We start from the raw sequence: 21,690 nt of genomic DNA, 5'->3' as shown, positions 1-21,690 counted from the left end.
CATTATTTCCATCATCGTCATCGCCCCGAAGCTATCCAGTACCCAACACGCGGTATCGAGAGTTTTACCATCTTCGCCTAAGCAAATACAGAAGAAAAGAGTTGCAGCTTTAGCTTCGTATAATGAGTGACAAGCCGCTACAATAGTAACGGTATTAGACTCGACAATAGTGTCAAGACTAGACGGAGGACGGAGGACGGAGGTTTACCTTAAGGTAATTATAAAGCGGTGATGGGTAAAAGTAAAGAGTGGAGGAGAGAAAATATATCCATCGCTAGGTCTGGGGGTGTTTGATATTTTGTATGGTCGGAATATCTTCAGTTTATGAGACTTAGGCACTTTCCAACCTTGGAAGGTTGGGTACTTTACTTAATAACACATCTGTCATTGTAATTCAGGTATTTCAATCTCTGCCTGTTCAAAATCAGGCACCACTAACGCATTTTCAGGCACAAACTTGGCCGAAAAGTCCATTGGGACACTGGCCGTTATGCCCCTTCGCACCTCAGGATAGCCCACGGCCCAACCCACAGCCCATTGATATGCATAAATATAGTCTTGGCACGCATAAAATAGCTGATTAATGGTTGTGTTTTTAAGCTGCATATTCAGTATTATTATAGTATCATAGTAAGAAGTAGGAATTAAGTAAATATTATACCGATTTTAGCATCATAATGCATACAAAATCAACCTAAAAAATATCCAATTTGACCCGTGGACCACGAATTCGTACCGAGGAGGGTTACTGAGTATCCGTATAAAGAGAGAAATATGTTGAACTCTCTCACGTGACCCATGATCACATGCTTCCACATGCCTCCCCATATCTGTAGATAGACTAGTTCTCTCTCTCTTTCCTCCATCATCATCATCATCATCATCATCAGCATCAGCATCAGCATCATCGCTGGTGATCCCACAATACAATCTATTGTGGTCCTCCATCTCATCTACTTGCCTGTAGCCTCTAACAGGTTATGAGCCTGGATCCTAACAAAATATATATGTACTGAATTCCTAAATATAAAAATTGGAAGGCGTTTAAATTTTAAGATGCAAAAGAATATGATATGGGGCACAGGGCGCTATGCACTGCCGTATCTAATATCCCAAAACAATGCCTTACTAGTTCGCAGTTTGAGGTTACATTGCAGGAATTGGATCAGTTGACACTGTAGTGCCTTCGAGCTAAGAAGTAAAAAGCTCAGAAATTGTAGGTCTCTGCTCAAACAGCAGAATCTCTGTAGATCAATCTTGGCGTCTTAGGATATGAGTGAGCATTCGTGAGGATTATCCCTACATGATGGAGATCATGCACATACCAGCCTATACGAGCCGTGGGAGTGGAGCCCCTAATAATTGATTGTCTCCGTGCACGGATGGGGTCCGCCTTTTGCAAGAACAGCTAGGAGCAACCCAATGTCATAGAAAAGAGGAAAATACAACGTTGACAGACAAAACGGTCCCGGAAGACTCAGTCTGATTATGTATTGACTAATAGAACTTTGTCTATATGTACGTATTGGGCAAGAACACTATGATTGGTTGTATCGTTTGGATCCCTTATTCACAGGCTGAAGCTTGCGTAGAGCACTGTTCTTCGCTATTGCAATGGTAAAATAAAAAATGGGACTTTGTTAAGACAAAGAAAGTTTAGACATTGGTTTGAGAAGCCTAGAAATATCAGTCAGAGTTTTAGAAGCTCAGGGACATCAGTCAGGCTTTATTTTTGCATTTTCATAATGTCTGTACAACACACGTAGTTCATTTTGTTTGCTTTGCAAAAATCATCCATAACAAAGAGCCCAGCCAGGCGACCCACTTTCGGCCTCGAATCAGTATTCCGGTTGGAAGTTAGCCTGGAGGGTACCGTATGGAGGGGTCTATCTGCAAGTCTAGGATATCCAATAGCACCCCACTTGGGCCTTCGGGGTCTAGGAAAGCGCTAACTGTGATACCAGAAGATCGAAGATTCCCATATACGGTTCGAGAGTGGAAAGACATAAACCCTATAAAACCACCAGGATATCCCGCTCGTTAATTGCAGTCTCACCATCGCAGAGAAAGTTCCTTTTGCTCTACATTGCTATATTTCCATATTCCCGAGTTTTTACCTTCACAATTACACAATGAAGCTCTCTATTGCCATCCTTGCTGCCTTCGTTGGGTTTTCCATGGCGTTTGCCGTGCCTAATACTAAGGATGTCTCTGAGCAAGCTGTTCCCAACAGCAAACTTTCTCTTGTTGAGAGAGGTGTCAACTGTCCTTCGAATAAACCAACTGACTGCTGCCCTGTGAGTTGGTGATATACACTGAATTGCATTTCCGTCCCACTAACAAGGTTCTGAATAAAGTGTTCCGGTGGCAGAGGAACTTGCATCAGCTACAGTTGCGTTTGCCAAGGCTGTTAGTAAACAGACAGCCGGGTACACCGAGTTTCGAGGGAGTTTCGAGGGACTACTCCATAGTAAGCCTCAGATTGTTATTACACATGCATCGTTTCTATTTAGTGATTGCAGCAAATCCATGTTCCTAGTGTCCTTCCTAAAGGTTTTCAAGACAACGTGGAATCAATTCAATAGCACTATAATATCCTTAATGTGGTTATTCCGAAACATTCACTTATCTGGTTGATATGTAGGAGGCAGAGGTCAACCCATCCGTGCACGGAGAGGTCCGTCCCAAAGACTATCGATTATCTTAAAAGGAGAAAAACCCCCCACAGAATTGTCGAGCAGTTTTCGTCCTCGCTGTAATCATGCTGATGGCGCATAATAGCGACCAAGGTTGAGGATGCAAGAGCCTAGCGGGCCGTTTTTGCACGTAAACGCTGTTAGGGGATCTCAGCAGCATAGGCATATCGAATAGCCAACGCACTAGTGGTGGGTAAAGTGGCCAAATAAGCGAAGAAGGTCTAGTATAGTTAGTAATTTGCTAAAGATACTGGAATTCTCAAGAGGGACTTACTAGAAATGAACTTGTAGATGGTATAATCGAAGCAGCTCATAACTCCGAGGCATAGGACTGACAAGGACATAACTGTGTAAGGGTAGATTATCAATGGATGACAACCAAGTTTGTCCGTAGTGACGGCAGTCATAAACATAGGTATCATGGATCGTGATGAACGTCTTTTTAGTTGAAGACGAGGAGCGCAAGGAACTCATTGCACAGATTATAAGTCAGGACGCCAGACTAGTTAACCTCCCTCGTGCAAATCTTTTCGACCTCTGGTTCTCGGACATCAAGAACCTTCGGGACTTTGCAAAGTTCCTTCGGAAGGAGGATCGTGCTTTCAACTAGACCAAGTCACATAACTCTCTCATTGGCTAGTGCCTTACAGCCTATTTTATCACCGCCTTCTTAAAGTAAGGTACATTAATTTCAACTTCTCTTTTAGATGTTCTTCTTAGGGTCTTGTTATTTGTCTTTTTAGTTGTCTTTCTAGATGTCTTTCTAGATATCTCTTTATATATCTTTTTATATGTCTTATTCATATATATAAAGGCGGCTAAAAAGCTTAAACCATAGAACTAGATCACGTTTCTATGTATAGGTATCACAAGAAATTTGAATAGCATCAGTACGTATTTTCCAATGTATTATAAAGCATCATCGAGGTTCAATATTACTACTAACTATATAACTGGGTCTAAGTTACTGCCAGGCAATATAACCCAATGAGAGAGTTATGTGATGGTGATCCCTATAGTCGCCCGTAAGAGTGACCAGCAACATATAACTTACATTGAAGACTCGATATATGTCAATTTATAGTTATCAAACAGCGTCTTTCATCACACCGTATACTAGAACGGTGCATTAACGTGGCACCAGTTCCATAGCTGCATTATTTGCGTTGCATTGCAAGAACAGTTTGTTGTTTTCAATCCATCTTCTCACCTGATAAAATCCCTGGTCGGTTCCCGACACGATTTTGGCAAGGTGGGTACTATACGAGCTTGAACCAGACCAGACCAGGATGACCGCATGGCTTATAATGGATTATTGGCATGTACCAGTCGGCCAAAGGCAGGTTGGCCCAGGAATGAGAGGACTTCCTCCGTATCCTTTTGTTTGTCTGCGTTACGAGGACAGTTTGTGACGTCATCCTCCGTGTTCATGCGGGGTAGGCATGGACGGTACCGCGACCCGAGTCGGTTGAATCTTCGATAACCGACGAAATCCTTGATCCAGGCTAGTTCCCCAAACCGCTGAAATTCTTCTTTGGTCCACATGGAGAATCATAAACAAAAGCTCCAGCCAAGGGTGGAGAAATTGGCGGGGTGGATGTAACGTTACCCGATGCGATGTCGTTGATGCGGAGTTCATGTAGTGGCGGTGGTGCGCATGTCTCACCTGCCAGTCGTATTGATTGGACGTGGGGTGGACACCCGGGTGGTGGCCTGACAATCCAAGACATGGAATTGGAGCCATGTCTTGGATCCAAGGCCTCCCAGATATGCTCTACGAGTACATCATCGATACTGCCTGTGGTCAGAGTAGCAGACCTATATGAGGACCCCAATTTCCTTCCCTTTTCGAGAGGAAAACAGATCATCCAACATTCTATTGCAAAACAAAAAGCGACATACCAACCATGAAGACCACCCTATTCACATTCGGTGCCCTCCTCGGCTTGGTCTCGGCCCAGAATGCCGTTGTGCATAATCACTGTGCCACCTCCGTGTATGTGCAGTCGTTCCCTTACGATGGGAGCGCCCCCGGTCCTCTCACTACCGTTGCCAAAGGAGAGACTTTCTCCGAAGAATTCAGAGAATCTGGTTCGGTACGTTATTCCGTCCCCTCCAGTCTGCGTAATAATCCACATAGCAAGAGAAACTGACTCGAGATCGAATGTACAGACTGTCAAGATCGCCAAGACAAAGACACTAGCTACGCCCCTCTTCTTTGGCTATTCATTCTCGTCCCACCCGGACTACGTGTACTGTGAGTGCACCCAATCTATCTGTCAGCTATGAATCCTTTACTAACTGCATCCTTCTTTAAGATGAGCTGAATACGGAATGGGGTAACCCCTTCGCAGCGGATCCCAACTCCCTCAGTGCCGGGGATGGCTGTGAGGCCTTTGACTGTGCGGCCAATGATGCCGCCTGCTATAGTACCGAGGCCTACAAGAAGGTCTACGGGTGCCCCCAGCCAGTCACCCTGACGGCGGACCTCTGTCAGTAACTATGTCGCCTACATTGGTGTATGGGGATATCTGGTTGCTTTGTTGTCCTTATTTCAACCATTTCAACCTGTGGCAGCGCGTCCCAAGGATAACTATGTGTGAGAACGAGACAGGCATTTGTCATGGCACTACTATATATAATCACAATAAAAAGAATATGATATACAACAAGATTACTAGTAGCATATATAGCTAGCGCTTCCTAGAGATTCCTTTTGGAGGATATGAATTTAGTCCTCCTCTTCCGAGCACTACAGGTGTTTCCATCACAACAACTAGCAGGTACGGGAAATAACAGTCTAGGGGCGTTGGGTGTATGACCGAGCCTGTAATTATGAACATATTTTCATTTTGATCTAGTCTTCTCAAATATTTCATCCACACATCAATATTACCACGAGTTAAGTGCGAGTGATACTCTCATCTGTATAAGCCCGTAGAAAAAGTGCTGAATCGGTGGCATCTAGAACTGGACGATATTGCTTTTTGGTCTCGGTTGCCGGTCGATGATTCGCAATTCCCGCCTAGTCTCCCACCCCTCCTCGATCTAGGTATTACCCATCTCGTAAGCAAAGTTCATGGTCCCTGACAATGGTGTTTGCGAAATAGGTCAGAGACCTGCTGGATATCGTCTTCCTGCTTGTACGACGCTCCCCTTGCCACGCACAGTGTTGTAACTAATCGGTTGCTCTGGATCAGGAACCACTATCGTCGACTCACGGATCTCCTCAGGTAACAGAAAACCGGCTTTTATGTTTGCGAAGAATGAGGAGCCTTCTGACTCCCACATCCTTAAACCAGTCTCATAATCTCTGTATCCGAGACAGCTGCACCGGATTCGATCTTCTGGGCTATTGCACTAAACTTTGCCGTATCTAGAAGTACAATAAGCCCGCCTACCTCACCCGGGTAGCCGAGGTTGTAGGTCCGCTCCACCTCTGCGGTGCTATCGAACAACATGCGAAGGAAGCCTGTGATCAGTAACTGGGCGCCGATTGCTCTCGGGAATAGGATGCGTAACGACTCTAGGTCTTGTTCTGTCAGAAATTTTCGTGGATTGATCTGTCCCTTCGCCAGGCTCTGCGCTAGTACGAACTATGCTGCTTTGGTCGGTATAAGACGGCTCTTCAATGGATAACCTACGGGGAGCATATGGATGTCTAGCCCGCTAGCTGTGATGTCGGGGACACTGCATGATATCAACCAAATGCGTCTACCGAAGGGCGAGCTAATGATATATACGATTGAGGCTTTTGATAGGGATCTGTGATGCGTTTGGAGGAGTCTCTCGTTGTCCCTTGTTGTCATCGTTAGTGGACGATATGGGGACGATTTGTCGAAAACCGTCAAACGATGATTCGGAACCAAGCTGGGTTCCAGGCACCGAAGCCAGAGATGGGACCAAGTGAATGGTCCATAGGTGAAGCTGTCGAGAAGCTCCAGGTGCAGTGTCGAAAACTGCAAAGATGGGATTAGTCAGCGAGGTGACCAACCATGATGGAACTCGATGGTTCCAGCCAGCAGGCAGAAATTGCCTGATTTGGACTTGATGAGGTTATTCCCAACTCCGGGAGTAGCAGGATCGATGAAAATTGATGGAAAGATCACGATTATGATGAAATTGTGATGATGTTGATGGATGATCAAATCCAGGGAGGTGCAGAGGTGAAACAGCTCTGCGTGGGGTAGCTAAGAAAAATACCTAGGTCGCAAACAAATGACAAAACCCTCTGATTGTTGTTTACCGCCCGAGGTGGTGTAGACTGGCAGAAAAATTTCTTCACACACACAGACAGATCGAGGACGCGATCTGATGTTATTCGCAAGTCCCAAAAGGGTAATTCTTGGCACGTTGCAAGATGCGAATCTGCCGGGGATATTGACTGATTGTGAGATCAAATCAATAACGGCTCCCCGGGCTCATAACCTGTTGGAATCTACAGGAAGGTAGATGGAGCCACAATGTATGTTGTATTGTGTATTGAGTTATGGATAATGAAGATGGAGGGAAGGGAGAGAACTAGTATGTGGGGAGACGTGTGATCCTGAGTCACGTGAGACGTTTCAACACATCGGCTCTAATCCAGCCCGTAAGGATGCCCTCTCACTAGTTCCCCACTCCATTGAATCAGTTCCTATTCGTGTCAGTGGCACAGAGCGTTCACCTCTTGGTTTGGTTTATATACTTGGTATCAGACAGTGCTCCCATTCACGCTTCTCCGCCTCCGGGCGGCGGTCCAGATCTTGGTCGGCATCATCGACAGCCGGGTACGTGTGGTATGGCTGCTCTTGAACCGTTTGATGTCCATTTTCGGAGATGCCCAGGTGACTTTTGCAGATAACGATCCTTTGGTCTTGAAAGTTCTCGTATCGACAAGATGCCACCTATCCGTGAGAGTGCCTTCCGCAACTTCTTGGGAAGATGTCGCTATTATTACGTATCACACTTTCCCAACCAAATCTAGACCGTTATTGTTTACAGCTGCCGACATACTAATCTTGGAAGGGTACTATGATTACTGAGGGTTTTGTAACAGAAATTCAGGTATTTTAATCTTTCTGCAGTTCTAAAGTCTGGCAGTCAGGCAGCAAACCATCTATAATGGGGGTTTTGAACCCTGGCCCCTATAAGTCTTGATACGCCTAAGCACTCATCTGCAAACCATGCGCAATTAGGTCAGTCAGGAGATTCACTGTCGTACTCCTTTTTAGCAGGACAACGAAGGGTACGTCGACCTCGAAGGTGCGGAAAATAAAGGTCCGGAACTCAGCAGCCAGCATAGAATCTAAGCCAAATTCGCCCAGAGGTCGATCCGCTTCCAGTTCGCTCTCGGGCAGAAGGATAAGATTGGAGAGCTTCTTCGATACAACAGCCCGAAATTCATCAACAATAGAAGCTGTATCTTGGTGGTCGCGCAGCGCTCGGGCGAGCTCTCGAGGGCGATGCGCCGCTGCGCTGTGTGTCTCGATCTCGCCCGCGACACGGCGGGTAAAGGATGCAGTGAACAATGCAGCTCGAGGATCAGCAAATACGTGGTTGTCTCCCTCGAATCCTCGTTCCCGCTGCTCGTGAAGACCGATGAATTCCACCCCGGTGAGAAGGTGGCTGCCCGCCAGGTTGTCGTACCGAGAGTCCCACACGCCTGGCCTTTGGTTCGCAAGGGCGATGTTCATGATCTGGACTAGTTCGTCTTCGTTGATGGGGTGGATTCCTTTGCGCTTCATGAGGGCCTCGATCTCGGGGTGCTCGTGCAAATATCCCACTTCCGAAATCATCCCGTAGCCGATGGAGATGGCTGGCAGACCGAGACGATTGCGATAGCGGGCGAAAGCGTCCAAGAAGGAGTTGGCAGCGCAGTAGTTGCTTTCGGTGGCCGTGCCCACGGTCCCGGAGATGGACGACGTCATGACGAAAAAGTCCAGCTGGGAGTCCCGACCCTGGCCCAACGCATTGTGAAGATTCCAAGTGCCCTGTACCTTGGGGCCGAGGGTAGTATGCCATGCGCTGTAAGGCATATCACTCCAGAGAGCCTCGCTGAGTGCCATGGCCGCCTGGATTACACCACCAATGGGGTAATTCGCGGCGTTCATGGCCCGTTCGACATCCTCATACCGGCAAACATCTCCCCGGATTACTGTGACGTGGGCTCCCTGGACCCGAAGATCATCGACTAGATCTTTTGCATCGGGCTTATCGGAACCGGATCGACCCAGAAAGACGAATCGTCGAGCACCGCAAGATATCATCCACTTGGACAGACTGCGACCTAGTCCTCCCAGGCACCCGACCATGAGGTAGCACTTTTGGGCACTGAAGGCAGTTTCATACTTCGTCGGAATCACCCTTACCTTCATGTCTGGATCCTGGAACGACACGGTTACTTTGCCCAATCGAGTGCCGAGGGAGAAGTGCCTGAACGCATCGGTAATATCCGACGCGTCGAATGTCTTGATTGGGGAACACGGCTCACAGATCTTGGACCTCACTAAATCAAGACTCTCTGTAAGGAGTGCTTTCCATAGTTGATGGTGGGCTTGCTTCTGGGAGAGATAGAGATTGGACAGGTCAAATGCCATGAAGGACACATTGCGGCCGAATGTGGACATGTCTAGCACGCCATGATCAAGGATGTCACGTTTCCCAATTTCTATGAAGCGGCCAAAGTCGGCACATGCCTCAAAGCTGCTGTGCAGAAGATCACCGGTGAGAGAATTCAAAACCACGTCAACCCCCTGACCAGAAGTGGCTTCCATAATCGCAGGAAGGAAGGTTGAATCCCGCGAGCTAAAAATGTGCGCCGGATCCAGAGCATACTTCTCGACGAGGAACGACTTTTTAGATTCGTTCCCGACTGTGGCAAAAATCTATCGAGTGTTTTAGTCGACAACGGATACAAACTGCTTACTGCTGGATCTGCAGATATGTTACCTTTGCCCCAAGATGCTTCGCGTATTGGATCGCCGCAATCCCAACGCCCCCGGCAGCGGAATGAATAAGGACAGTCTAATCGATTAGCCCAGGTCATGGAAGTGAGGTACCACTGCACCTACCTCTCCTGACTGTAGGTTCGCCCGATGCTTCAGTCCATAAATAACCGTCGAAAAAACAATCGGAATAGTGGAGGTGGTCTGCACGCATTAATTTTTTGTCTTTCTGTGAAGACTCGATCACGTACCGTAAAGTCCTCCTCGTTGGTCATTTTACACACTGCCCAGTTTGGGAATCGCTCCACAGTTGCAAAATGGCCGGGGGCCATTGCAACTACACGATCACCAGTCTTAAACTCGGAAACATTGTCGCCCACAGCGGTAATAACACCGGCACATTCACACGAACATGATGCATCCCTGGTGTCCACCTTGGCGCTTATAGCATACAAATCCTATTTCTCATTAACAACGCCACCAATAGACCCTCGCAAGCATGAAACCTACCTTTGCGTTCATACCTATACTCTTCACGCTGATTTCCACATCATCTGGATGCAAGTCGGTTGGATACTCCTTTCGCACGAAATGGATCGTGTCCATTTGCCCCGGGCTCTTGATACCCAACTCGCAACGTCCGGCAATTCCTAGAGGAGAGTCAATGGTTTCATTATTCTGCTTCAGACGGAAGCTTTCGTTGAGACGTTCATCTGGTTCCCAGCGAGAGATATGAAGGACGCCGTCTCGTTGGGCGAATTCAAAGTCCGGCTCCGGTTGATGAATCAGTCGGTCCAAAACATGGACGATATTATGCAGGGTGTCAGGAGATGATGCTGATTTAGCGTCTACATCTAGAACCGCAAATTGCAGGGAAGGCTGTTCCAGCATAAGCGCACGAGAAAGTCCCAGAACAGGAGCGAAGTCGGGGGTTTCTCCACCCACGAAACCGCCTTTGACGACCCATACGATCTTGGCTACACGGTCGGTTATGCTTTTCAGCTGCGTCATTTCACCCTCGTCAATCCGGCTTAGAAGAGGCTGCTGCAGTTCTAGGGTCGATATGACAAATGATCGGTCCGGAACGGTTGCGACGCTGACTTGGGACAAATCCACAATATTGACCACGGATCCTAAATGTTCTTGTAAGACCTTTTGGAGCTGTCGATCTAGGCACGTTATGTTTTGGTCTCGAGTCACCTGCACCCTTGTTAGAAGCATACTTGATGGAAGGTCATCTAACTTACCACGATTGTTGGGGGTTTATCAACCTTCCCCTCGCTAGGTAGGGCGCTTATGGTCGCGACTGTCACAGGAAAAGAACCACTTCCTTTGATGACCTTCGTCCAAGTGGAATGGTCACTGAGTGCATCACCCGTCATGATAACAGTTGCTCCCGGTGTGAGCCTGCCCAAAAGGACTGGCGTCCAGAGATCAACCTATCACCTATCAGCGTCAAGAAAAATCAAACTTGCAAAGTATCAAACATACCGAGGGGACGATAACTATATCAAACTTCCTTTCCTGTGGAATCCCCGCCGGGCGCTCTAGCTTTTGCTCGTCTGGACTTTCTGAGAAAACCTCCGCACCGACTAGCTCGCCGTCTTGGAAGACACCGCAAGAATAGGTGTTAAACCTTCGGAAAGATGACTCGACACGTAAGAGCCCACGGACAGTTTCTGCTGTCCGAGTTTGGATGCCAAGTTCGAGGATATTGCTGTTACACCGCTGGTGACAGGCTAAATCCAGGGCACCAGCCAAGCGCAGCATGTCCGTATTAGCCAACTCCTTAGAGCCGCAGTTCTGTACGAACCAGTTCAGATACTCATCAAGGACCGCGTTGGTAATCGTGGAGAGATCTGGCTTCCATGTAGCTCTCACGAGAGGATTTCGTTGCTCGGTAGCTTCCGTCTGTCTGTTCCCTTGGTAGGCAATACAACGAGCCTGGCCCATCCTGATCAAGACCTGACCAGACGAATTAAATAGCTCTGCGTTGATCTTAACCGTTCCAAATCCTACGTTCTCTGACTGGGAGTCAATGAACCATGGCCTGTCGGTATCCATGTCGAGGGCCGACGGAGAGGCGATGTAAACGGAATCCATCGCAACAGGGACGGTAGCCCGGAGCTTACTAACCACGCCGCTAGTAGTCGCAACGAAGGCTGTTTGTAGCATCGCATCTATGGAAATCGGATGTGCAATGTACTGACCTAACCCTTCTCCCCGCTGGAGATGTGTAGTGGCTGCTGCTACGTGCGCCGTGCGCGCGCGATCTCGGAAGACCTCCTCCATGACAGCAAACTTGGGACCCCAGTTGAGCCCTTCTTGAGTGAACTTGTCATACCAGACACGGACCGCATCCTGTTGCATCTTTGACATGTCAAGCTTAATCTGTCGAGTTGTCTGTGGCGAGGTTTCTGGGAGGCGGACAGCCGCGTTCATATGCAAGGTCGTCTGGGAATCACTGTCGATCGAGACAACACTGAATCTCCACCATTTATCTGAATTCGTCAGGTTGGAAATTTTCATCGCTCGCATCTCGGTAAAGATCTCCACCGTTGGCTTTCGCTCGGGATCCATGTCGAGAGCTGTGATGAAGTTGAGATCGCGAAGTTCCACACCAGGACAATCTGCCAGCTGCAGACCTGCAACCTGACACATCGCCTCGACTGCCATTGCGATATATGCAGCGGCGGGGAATACCACCGACGGACCCAGGCAATGATCCGTAAGCCAGTCGACTTCATTGAGGTTCAATATATTTCGCCACGTCACTCCCGCGGTGCTCCCTCCAGACACCTGAGATCCGAGAAGATCATGCCGGGGGTATTTGCGTTGACGGAATTCGGTACTGGCGCGAGGCTCGGACCACAGGGCGGGAGAGCTGTAGTCCCAGGGATAAGGAGGCAAATCAACCAAAACACCGGTCTTCAATTTATCCGCAAACATCTTGTGGTATTGAAGCTCATCATGTCCATGCAAAAACAGTGAACCGACAAGCTGAAGGGTAGTCAGCCAAGCATCTTGGTCACGGATGAGAGAGGAATTATAAATGTATCGACTTTGTTCGAGCGTCGAGGCATTCTGCTTGATAGGAAGTTGTAAAGCTGAGTGCGGACCAAGTTCTACCAGATGGTAAGTGCCACGCGCCAAGATATCTTGAATGGCCTCGTCAAATCGCACTGGAGATTCGAGGTTTGTTCGCCAGTATGTGGGTGTCCCAACTTGATTCGCACTTACCAGTCCACCAGTCACAGTGGAAATCATGACCACTGATGACTCTGGACAATCCAAGGTGCCATTTGCATCGTGTTTACCATTGGCCATATGCCAATGGCGCTCGAGTGAGGCCTCGTATTTCGAGCCTAGGATTTTCATGTGGTGCGAGTGGTACGCTTTACCTCCGGTCTTTAGCTTTCGAGCCCAGATATCCTTTTCTTTGAGTGTCCTAAGAAGCTCATTGACGGCGACGGTATCCCCACTCACGGTCGTGCTCTCTGGCGAGTTCGCACAAGCGACAGTAACAGACACTCCCAACGCACATTCCTCGATTATCGCCTCGGCCTGATCTTTCCCTAGTCCGACGGCCGCCATGGAGCCGTCGGGGGAATATTCGGAGACAGTAGTTCCGCGGAAAAAGGACGCGAAGATGGCTTGCCGAGCATCGATAGCCCCGGCCGCATACGCTGCTCCCATCTCGCCGGAAGAGTGGCCAGTCACCATCTCTGGCAGAGCACCCCAATCTTTGAGTACGTCCGTCAGGGCAATTTGCACTGCCGTACACAGTGGCTGTGAAATTTCTGCGGCGCTAATATCGCAGTGTTCATCACCTCGCAGAATACCCTCCAATGTCCAAGCGGGCGCGTGTTCTGGGCCAAGGGCGCGGAGACAAGAGTCAAGGTAGCCTATGGTCTTTCTAAACACGTAGCTATGGCTCAGAAGCTCTTTGCCCATTCCAGCCCACTGTGCTCCCTGTCCGGTGTAAACAAACACCAGCGGGAATGGTCCCTCACTGGTGGAATCTCTCACTTTCAGGTTTGCCACAGTGAGCCCCTTATCCAGGCTCGCTTGAGATTCGACTAAAAAGCCACGAGTGGCTAGCTTGGAGCGACGACAGCTCAACGTAAAAGCCAGATCATCAATTCGAATCTCCCGACCTGAGTCCGAAACGAAATCAGCCAGGTTACTAGCCATCTGTGCGAGTGATGTCTCAGATCGAGCCGAAAGAGGTAACAGATAGAGCTGCTCCGCATTTTCGCCTACCGGCCAATCCCTACAACCGTTAGTCAATAGGTCCATCTGCGCGGCTTCCAGAATAGCATGGCTATTTGAGCCACCGAAACCAAATGAATTGACTGAGGCTCGCGGAACCCGAGTTACTGGCCACGGTTGATTGGCAGTAACAATGTCCACGTTCCATTCCTTTAATTTGAGGCTCGGGTTGATCGCCTTCACTCCGGCCGTCGCAGGGAGTAAGTCATTTTCGAGCGCTAGGGTGACTTTGATTAGGCTTGAAAGACCGCTCGCCCCTTCGCTGTGACCAACATTCGGCTTGATCCCCCCAATAAGAGTCGGCCGTCCCGTCCGATGATGAAAAACATCGGCTATGGCCTCGACCTCCATAGGATCACCGACCTTGGTGCCCGTTCCATGCGCCTTTCACTGTCAGTATGGTAATTTTCCAGCATTTTGGGGAAGCCTACTTCGACGTAGTCCGTGTCTCCCAGATCCAGTCCTGCCCGACGATACGCTGCCCTAATGACGGCCTTTTGGCCTTCCACACTGGGCTGGACAATGCCTGGTGTTCGGCCATTTCTGAGCGCTATGATTAGCATTTGGATCTAGAATTAAAGTGAGAAACCCACCCGTTGACAGAGGTTCCTCGAACGATCGAGCGAATGGGATCTCCATCTCTCAGCGCATCACTCAGCCGCTTCAGATATACGGCTGACACGCCCTCCGCTCTACCATATCCGTTGGCTGATTCATCAAAGGTATGGCACATAGAGTCTGGCGACAAAATCCCCGCTTTGACAGCAACCATCTGCTGCTCTGGGGACTGTATGAGATTTGCAGCAGCCACCACGGCCGCATCACAATCCCGGGCATCTAGGGCCAAACATGCTGAATGCAGTGCATACAATGACGACGAACAAGCCGTATCAACCACATGGGATGGCCCACGCAGATCAAAGCAATGTGTAATCCGATTCGCCAGCACGGTCAGACCCGATCCTGTGGCACTGTATCGGGAAAAGTACTCCGGGTCTTTGTACTGCATATTCAAGAAATCGTTGGTGAAGTTGCCGACATAAACACCGGTGTTTGAGCCCTGGATTGTTTCCAACGGCACACCGGCATTCTCCAACGCCTCATAGGTCACTTCGAGGAGCTTCCTTTGCTGGGCGTCCATGGAGGTGGCCTCGAGGTTGTTGATTCCGAAGAATGCGTTTTCGAAGGCTCGGATGTCTTCCTGGATGAAGTACCCACCAGTCGAATTGATACTTCCTGGTCGTTCCGCATCTGAGTGATAATATGCCGCTGCATTGTAGCGCTCCAATGGAACAACGCAATGGCCCGTCTCGTTGCTGACGAGCAATTCCCACAGTTTAGATGGGGATGAAGCTTTCCCTGGTAATCGGCATCCTAATGCACATGTCAGTGCACCGAATTCGATGAGGATTTAGCAGTCCTACCTATGCCCACGATCGCGATTGGTTCACATTGGCGTGCACGAGTCAATTCTGGGTGCTCCATTCTAGCGCCTAATGATGGTGTTCAAATCAGGAGTTCTGGTCGGAATCAATCCCAATGGGTGTGTTACAGAGGGACCGACGAGTAAAATTGAGATGATACTATTGCTGTGCGCGAAACGTCTATCTTACCCTTTTATACTGTCGCGCGACTCGCGCCCACGTCAGGCACAAAAGCCTAAGCTGGATATGGTAACAAACTCAGAGCTTACGGCCCCCATGTTCGACTCAATTATAATTAGTTTAATTACTTTGGCGCTTTTCTCTCTGCCTCCGTAATTCACCCCGATGTCTTTCTATGCCCCTCACTACACCCATAGAGCTTATTTTTTCGTATGACCTTTCTCTTATATTGTATGCCATTGTCTTCAAGTTAGTTATGTTATTTCAATGTTAACAAGTATGCATTTACGGAGTAAACAATCCTATTATAAATTAGCTTAGAGCACGGGGCATACAACGGGCATCTAGCATATAACTAAAAGTATAATACCCTAACTAGGGTCCACAGCTCAACCGCACTACTTAAGCAGCTTAGTGCCTGTGGATCCTAGGGCCCGCCTGGGCGTGGACGGACGCGCGGGCGGGCCCACTCCGGCTCCCCTCAACTTTCACCCCACGAGATTCTTGAGATAAGATAACTAATGTATAACTAACTAGTTATTGTATGGTTATTGTATATTGTACAGAGTAAATTTATATTAATATATGTACTACGTGCCTAGATCTAGCCCACTACTTTTGTACTAAAAATTGGTCTGAGGACGACCACCATATAACGGATCGCCATAAGATATACAACCTTAGAGTGGATATAGAGTAAGTAGTAAAGGTGGTAACTTTTCGCCAAGCAATGTTGGTCAATCACAATTACACTCACAAACAATTAAGTTCCCCCCGGCGGCTGTAGGCCTCCATCACCAGCGTGTCGCGGAGGGTGTGTGACATCTGCACTAGATGCAGTAAGTGGATAAGACATAAGACCATGATATAATTGCACAGGCGTGTGGATCAAACGGTTCATGCAATTGGGTGGCGATCCTCCTCAGTTTGTTAGCGTAAAACTTGAGACCTCCGGATGTAACGCCAAATAATAACTCTTTCCAGCCCCCGAAAATATTCCGTCTAAAACTTAGCCAGAACGATCAGCCATGTAGGTTTCACAGATAGTGGTACGTCCCTACTTATATAGGTAGTGATGATGTATATTAAGCTTTTCTTTGTCTTTTCTTTGTCTTTTCTTTGTCTTTTCTTTGTCTTTTCTTTGTCTTTTCTTTGTCTTCTTCTGCTGTTTGAATGTGAAACTAATGTGTATGAAAATAAGACAAAAAAAAGGTTATAAATGCGCCAAACTACGAAGTAATCTTGTTTTTTAGACTAATGCAGAGAGCAATATAACCCCCCAAATACTTTGCAGGGATTGTGTTTGTGTTTCTCTTCAATTATGTACAGAGCTGCATGTCAGGCTAAATCGCTCGTGGTGCATTCTCCTTGCATTAACTCCTTCATTGCCTTGTGAATTGCCTTATTACTTCCGGCTCTCGTTTCTTCTCGGGTAGTATGCCCCCGATTCATGCCCGTGATTAGGACAACTTCACCCCAGGACTGAGAGATACGGTCGTAACACCGCCGTAACATGTCTTCTGCAGAGTCTGATGGCAACCGACAGCCGGGGCTCATTGCCCTTTGTGTCGTGATGCTCATATTGGCCGTGGTGTCGGTTGCCCTCCGCTGCTGGTCTATCTGGGGGTCGCGCAATCATAGGTTTGGCTATGATGACGCATTTGCCATCCTAACATTGGTACGTGGTGTTGGTGTTCCCTATTGGGCCTTTCCTAGACTTAGCGCAGAGGATTGTGTGGTAACACTGTATCTTCTAGCCCTTCATTATGGCCGAATCGGCCCTTATATTCTACTGGATCTCTCTGGGCTTGGGCCGTCATTCAGCCACATTACCCGTGAGCAATCAAATTGCGGGGCCTAAGATTATCTTCGCCGCCGCCTACTTATACGATGCATGCATTACCTTCCCGAAATTATCGGTGCTCTGCTTCTACCATCGAGTCCTGGGACGGGGAGCTACTTGGGTCCGCCCCGCACTCTGGACGGTTGGTGCGCTCTGCGTTGGCTGGCTAGTCGGGGTCTGGTTGGCGACCATCTTCCAGTGTACGCCCATTGATGCCGCCTGGGAGGCTGTTCCCGACGCCAGATGCTTCACGCAATGGAAATTCTTTACCGGGACTGCTGCCCCCAGTGCGATCCTGGATTTGATTATCCTATTGATCCCGCTACCACTTCTCTGGTCGTTGCACATGACCAAGGCGAAGAAGGTTATGCTAACTGGCCTCTTTATTTGCGGTTATTCGTAAGTTCCCCAAGCACATCAGGCCAGGTCTGACCACCAGGAACTTTCTAACCAGTATTGACACGTGCAGGGTGGTCATCTTGTCTATCGGTCGTCTCGTTACTCTCCTCAAGGCCGGCTCTTCCTTGGAAGAGGATCTGACATGGAGCACCATTGAATATATCTGTTGGGTGCAGTGTGAAGGCCCGATTTCTCTCATGTCCGTCTGTCTACCTAACATTATGGAACTTGCACGCCGCCTGCGGAGCAAAAATAAGCAACCCACCACAAGCGCAATATCATTATCTAGGAGCAAGCAAACTGCCTCGGAGTTGTTGAGTGGCAACCGATCATTTCATCCCCTCGACGAAGACACAGAGGCTATCCTGATGGGCCGGTTCTCAGGGAATCCGAGCAGGTATTCCACTAAAACCACCATCGAAGCAAGGCGATCGGTCTCGGAGCAGGATAGTGTCTGACGGATTGCAAGTACATATTTCTCTTGGTTCTACTTTTATTTTTGGTTACTTGCCTGCCCTCTTCTAAATATATAAGGAAATAAAACCACTGAAAGACAAAGAATACCTTAAAACGACTTGCAATTTCCACGAAGCTTAAAGAGGATTAATTACATGACCCAAGTAAATTAAATGTACAGTGTAAACCGTGTAGTTCTATTCCCAGCGACTATTTAAATCCAACATTTCTCTACTCAACAACTGCTACTTGCTTCAACAGGTCCGCTTGAATGTCATGTAAAAATTCCCTCATCTGCCCCGGAGTGTGGAAAGCTTCGTTATACACCAGCCGGAGTGTCAACTGACCACGGAACGTCCACACAAAAACCACTCCTTGGCGCGAAATTATTTCCACGCCCACCCCGGCATGCGTGATGCCAAACCCGCGCTCCGGGGTTCCATATTCGCGGTCCAGATATTTCTCCATGATCCCCATACTGCTGATATCGATATCGCTGGGCGGCTCTGTCGGCGCCGGAAGGTTCTTGATCACCTCGACCAAAGTGGACGCATACTCCCGGTGTGCCTGTAGATACTCGCTGCTGATTCCCTTCTCATACTCAGCCTGATACATGCGGGCATTCTCCTCCCACGTGCTGGAGGTGTCAACCCGCGCCAACCAGCCAGACGTGTATAGCCCAGCTGCTGCCGCGGGGGTCGAGTACGGTTCGGGTAGATACGGCCGCAACGACTGTTTGATGGTGCTGGTGTAGTGGCGGTCCTGGTGCTCGGCGATCGCGTGCCGGAAGTTGACCGCAGCCAGACTAGCATGTACAGCGGCTGTGATCCCGACGCCGCGTGCTTTTGCGGCGGACACAGCGGCGGATGTGGTGGTGGGAGAGAACTGCAGCTCCGCGGCCCGAGTGCCGGAGGGCACGCTGGAGGCATCCCCGGTATAGGGCACCCCGAGGGCGCCCGCCGCCAGGGCAAAGGTGCCGACTGTCCCGTGGGCGACAGCCTTCTGCGCGTCGGTCGCGGTGAGGGGCATGTTAGCGGCTTCTTCGACTGGTGGCGCTAGCCGTGTAACCTCCGATCCCCAATGGAAGGATTCAAAGGGGTCTGGCAGCTTTCCTGAGAGAAGGAGGGTGTCGGCGTGGGAGACCATCAGGTCCACCAGCTGGCCAAGGAGGAAGAGGCCGCCGACTCCATCCATGCGCCAGTGCGCTGTGTGTAGGAGTAGTTCCTTCGATTGGGGGACATAGTATAGCCGGGCGTCCGGTGCTGGTGCAATGGTTGAAATGACCTCGTCGGCGGACTGGGCATCCTCCACCACGATAAAGGTCCGCGAGGCCCATTCGATAAGAGCATCGGTAGAGTCAGGAACTCTGTAGACGACATTGGAGTTGGAGTCCGGATGCGCAGCTAGACTGGGGTGCTGGAAGCGCAGGTGCAACCAACTGTAGCGGATGAGGGTTGGTAGAATGTCGGGCGGGCCCGATAAAGCCGCGAATTCCCCACGAGGACTGATGGTGGCCGTGTAGTTGACGGCCCAGTGTTCACGACCGAGCGGGTGTCCGGGATCACTGACTAGCTTGATGAACACCTCGTTGGGGCCAAGGGGCCGGGTGAAGGTGTTCGGCGAGTGCTCGGCTGACGTCCACGGCATGTTGGGGCGGGGTGATTGCTGGTGATCGATGCAGGACGGACCCCGCGTTGGTCAAGGCAGTGGATTAAATAGAGATGCGACAAAGATCAATTGGCTTTAGGCACCGAGTGGAATCTCGCCGCTAAAATGCCCGAATAGCGGATCATGGCGGAGACCAGTTTCTGAGAGAATTAATATCATTATTAAAAAGGTCGTGATGACCGCAGAAGACCAATCGAGACCGGGTGATCACCTCAAGTCATACTCCGTACAGGGGTTGACAGGACCGATGTAACCTGAAAAGAGAGCTTACTCGTTTCATCGGTGGATCGTCCATTCAAGGAGGAACGACCAATCAACTTGCCACGGCCGCCAAGGCGGGCCCTCCTCAATTGGTGTTCGTCACATCTGATGGTTGACCTTACTATATCCAGCAGGACACCGGTCGATCTATGTATCAGTACCCCTTGGTGAGACTGGCGACAAACATCCTAGACCTTTAATTCCCAACACCCAAGCCACTAATATATATTTGAGTGGCATTGGCCCCTTTCTGTACTGAAGAATCATACAATACAGTACATCATAGCAATCAGGCTTATATCGAGCCCCGAGCCCCGCTGCTAAAACTTGTGAGCAATGACACGACATCCTGCATGCATAAAGAACACTAGAGTCAGCACCAACTGCAGAAATTTTTGACAGAATCCGCCGTCCATAGCCCCGATGCAGGTTGAAGGTGTTGCTCTAGTCCTTGGTGCTGGTATGCTGTCCATCTCTTCCCTTTCTGGTTATTGTCTGCTGCATCGATCCCAACGCCAACTCCCTGGCCAATTGTTTGCGCCAGTCACCCACCAAACTAATAGGTGGATAAATTGAACTATAGGAAGTGGCATTGGCTGTGCGATTGCCAATACACTTGTTGCGCAAGGCCTCACCACTCTAGTCTGCGCCGACATCAATCTTTCCAAAGCCCAAGAAACCGCCACGTCCAGCTACGCAATCGCAGGGCGAGAGCGTGAAGGCTATGAGGCAACCGCCTACCATGTTGACGTCCGTGAGGAGGCGCAGGTGCAATCGTTGGTAGCGATAATCAAGGACCGGTATGGCCGCATCGATATCTGCATAACTACAGCCGGGGTAAGCCAGTCAACTTGTGATTTCGTCTCCGTGCTATGCTATTTCTGACCACCCAAGGCCAGACCCCTGCTGCCAATCAAACCCCGATCAGCGATATGAGCCTAGAAACCTATAGGAGCATGGACGAGGTCCACAATATCGGTTGCTTTTTAGTCGTCCGCGAGGTGATCCGGGCAATGATCAGCCAGGAGCTGGTTTTGACTAGACGGCAGAGCCCAACCCGGGGTTCAATCGTAGTGTTAACCTCGCTGGCCTCGGAAGGGGCCTTTCTTGGGGTGGGTAATTATATTGCGGCCAAACACGCTGTCAAAGGGCTGGTTCAAACCGCCGGTGAGTCCTTGCTTTCGTTTGTTGTATTACTGGGTATCTGACTTGATGGACCAGCTCTTGAAAACGCACGCAATGGTATCAGAATCAACGCCGTCGCTCCCTCGTACGTTTCGGGGCCGTTGATGGACGAATTCCTGGACGGTGCACCGGCTGTCAAGGATGTTATGCTGGGTGATTTGCCGATGAGACGGCTGGCCAACCCGGAGGAGGTAGCCGACGCGGCAGTGTTTCTGGCGTCTCAGGCTGCCAGCTATATCAATGGGCATACACTGGTTGTGGATGGGGGATCATCATTGCAATTGTCAAACCAGCCTTTTTCGTGACAATATTTAACTGTTGGTAATGGCGATGCGATCCAGATGGAAATGGAATGGAGAAAACACTGTGTGAATTGACTG

General features: G+C 49.3%; 8 protein-coding genes across 8 annotated transcripts; 4 read left to right on the top strand and 4 right to left on the bottom strand.

Annotated features, from left to right (window-relative positions):
- Positions 1-2,132: 2,132 nt before the first annotated feature.
- Positions 2,133-3,306, top strand: N7516_008387 (uncharacterized protein; the record flags this gene model as incomplete). Its single annotated transcript, XM_057221106.1, has 3 exons — positions 2,133-2,305; positions 2,358-2,470; positions 3,143-3,306. The coding sequence occupies 3 exons, from the start codon at positions 2,133-2,135 to the stop codon at positions 3,304-3,306; spliced, it is 450 nt and encodes a 149-aa protein (XP_057071378.1).
- Positions 3,307-3,998: 692 nt separating this feature from the next.
- N7516_008386 (uncharacterized protein) lies at positions 3,999-4,241 on the bottom strand (the record flags this gene model as incomplete). Its single annotated transcript, XM_057221105.1, has 1 exon — positions 3,999-4,241. One exon carries the CDS (start codon positions 4,239-4,241, stop codon positions 3,999-4,001), a length of 243 nt encoding a protein of 80 aa, XP_057071377.1.
- A 362-nt stretch (positions 4,242-4,603) lies between these two features.
- Positions 4,604-5,196, top strand: N7516_008385 (uncharacterized protein; the record flags this gene model as incomplete). Its single annotated transcript, XM_057221104.1, has 3 exons — positions 4,604-4,792; positions 4,869-4,953; positions 5,015-5,196. The coding sequence occupies 3 exons, from the start codon at positions 4,604-4,606 to the stop codon at positions 5,194-5,196; spliced, it is 456 nt and encodes a 151-aa protein (XP_057071376.1).
- A 793-nt stretch (positions 5,197-5,989) lies between these two features.
- N7516_008384 (uncharacterized protein) lies at positions 5,990-6,693 on the bottom strand (the record flags this gene model as incomplete). Its single annotated transcript, XM_057221103.1, has 3 exons — positions 5,990-6,234; positions 6,440-6,655; positions 6,687-6,693. 3 exons carry the CDS (start codon positions 6,691-6,693, stop codon positions 5,990-5,992), a joined length of 468 nt encoding a protein of 155 aa, XP_057071375.1.
- A 1,147-nt stretch (positions 6,694-7,840) lies between these two features.
- N7516_008383 (type I polyketide synthase) lies at positions 7,841-15,379 on the bottom strand (the record flags this gene model as incomplete). Its single annotated transcript, XM_057221102.1, has 10 exons — positions 7,841-9,562; positions 9,627-9,701; positions 9,749-9,826; positions 9,874-10,080; positions 10,133-10,822; positions 10,870-11,061; positions 11,114-14,278; positions 14,326-14,437; positions 14,488-15,268; positions 15,319-15,379. 10 exons carry the CDS (start codon positions 15,377-15,379, stop codon positions 7,841-7,843), a joined length of 7,083 nt encoding a protein of 2,360 aa, XP_057071374.1.
- Positions 15,380-17,011: 1,632 nt separating this feature from the next.
- N7516_008382 (uncharacterized protein) lies at positions 17,012-18,198 on the top strand (the record flags this gene model as incomplete). Its single annotated transcript, XM_057221101.1, has 3 exons — positions 17,012-17,176; positions 17,256-17,740; positions 17,811-18,198. The coding sequence occupies 3 exons, from the start codon at positions 17,012-17,014 to the stop codon at positions 18,196-18,198; spliced, it is 1,038 nt and encodes a 345-aa protein (XP_057071373.1).
- A 229-nt stretch (positions 18,199-18,427) lies between these two features.
- N7516_008381 (uncharacterized protein) lies at positions 18,428-19,843 on the bottom strand (the record flags this gene model as incomplete). Its single annotated transcript, XM_057221100.1, has 1 exon — positions 18,428-19,843. The coding sequence occupies one exon, from the start codon at positions 19,841-19,843 to the stop codon at positions 18,428-18,430; it is 1,416 nt and encodes a 471-aa protein (XP_057071372.1).
- Positions 19,844-20,548: 705 nt separating this feature from the next.
- Positions 20,549-21,615, top strand: N7516_008380 (SDR family NAD(P)-dependent oxidoreductase; the record flags this gene model as incomplete). Its single annotated transcript, XM_057221099.1, has 4 exons — positions 20,549-20,585; positions 20,709-20,962; positions 21,025-21,292; positions 21,347-21,615. The coding sequence occupies 4 exons, from the start codon at positions 20,549-20,551 to the stop codon at positions 21,613-21,615; spliced, it is 828 nt and encodes a 275-aa protein (XP_057071371.1).
- Between the last annotated feature and the right edge of the window lie 75 nt (positions 21,616-21,690).

The sequence above is a fragment of the Penicillium verrucosum genome, assembly GCF_028828655.1.
Source record: "Penicillium verrucosum strain IBT 35672 chromosome Unknown utg000003l_segment0_segment0, whole genome shotgun sequence".
Lineage (NCBI taxonomy): Eukaryota > Fungi > Ascomycota > Eurotiomycetes > Eurotiales > Aspergillaceae > Penicillium > Penicillium verrucosum.
Note: the sequence above shows the minus strand (reverse complement) of the source record. Positions and strands in the feature narration are given on the sequence as shown.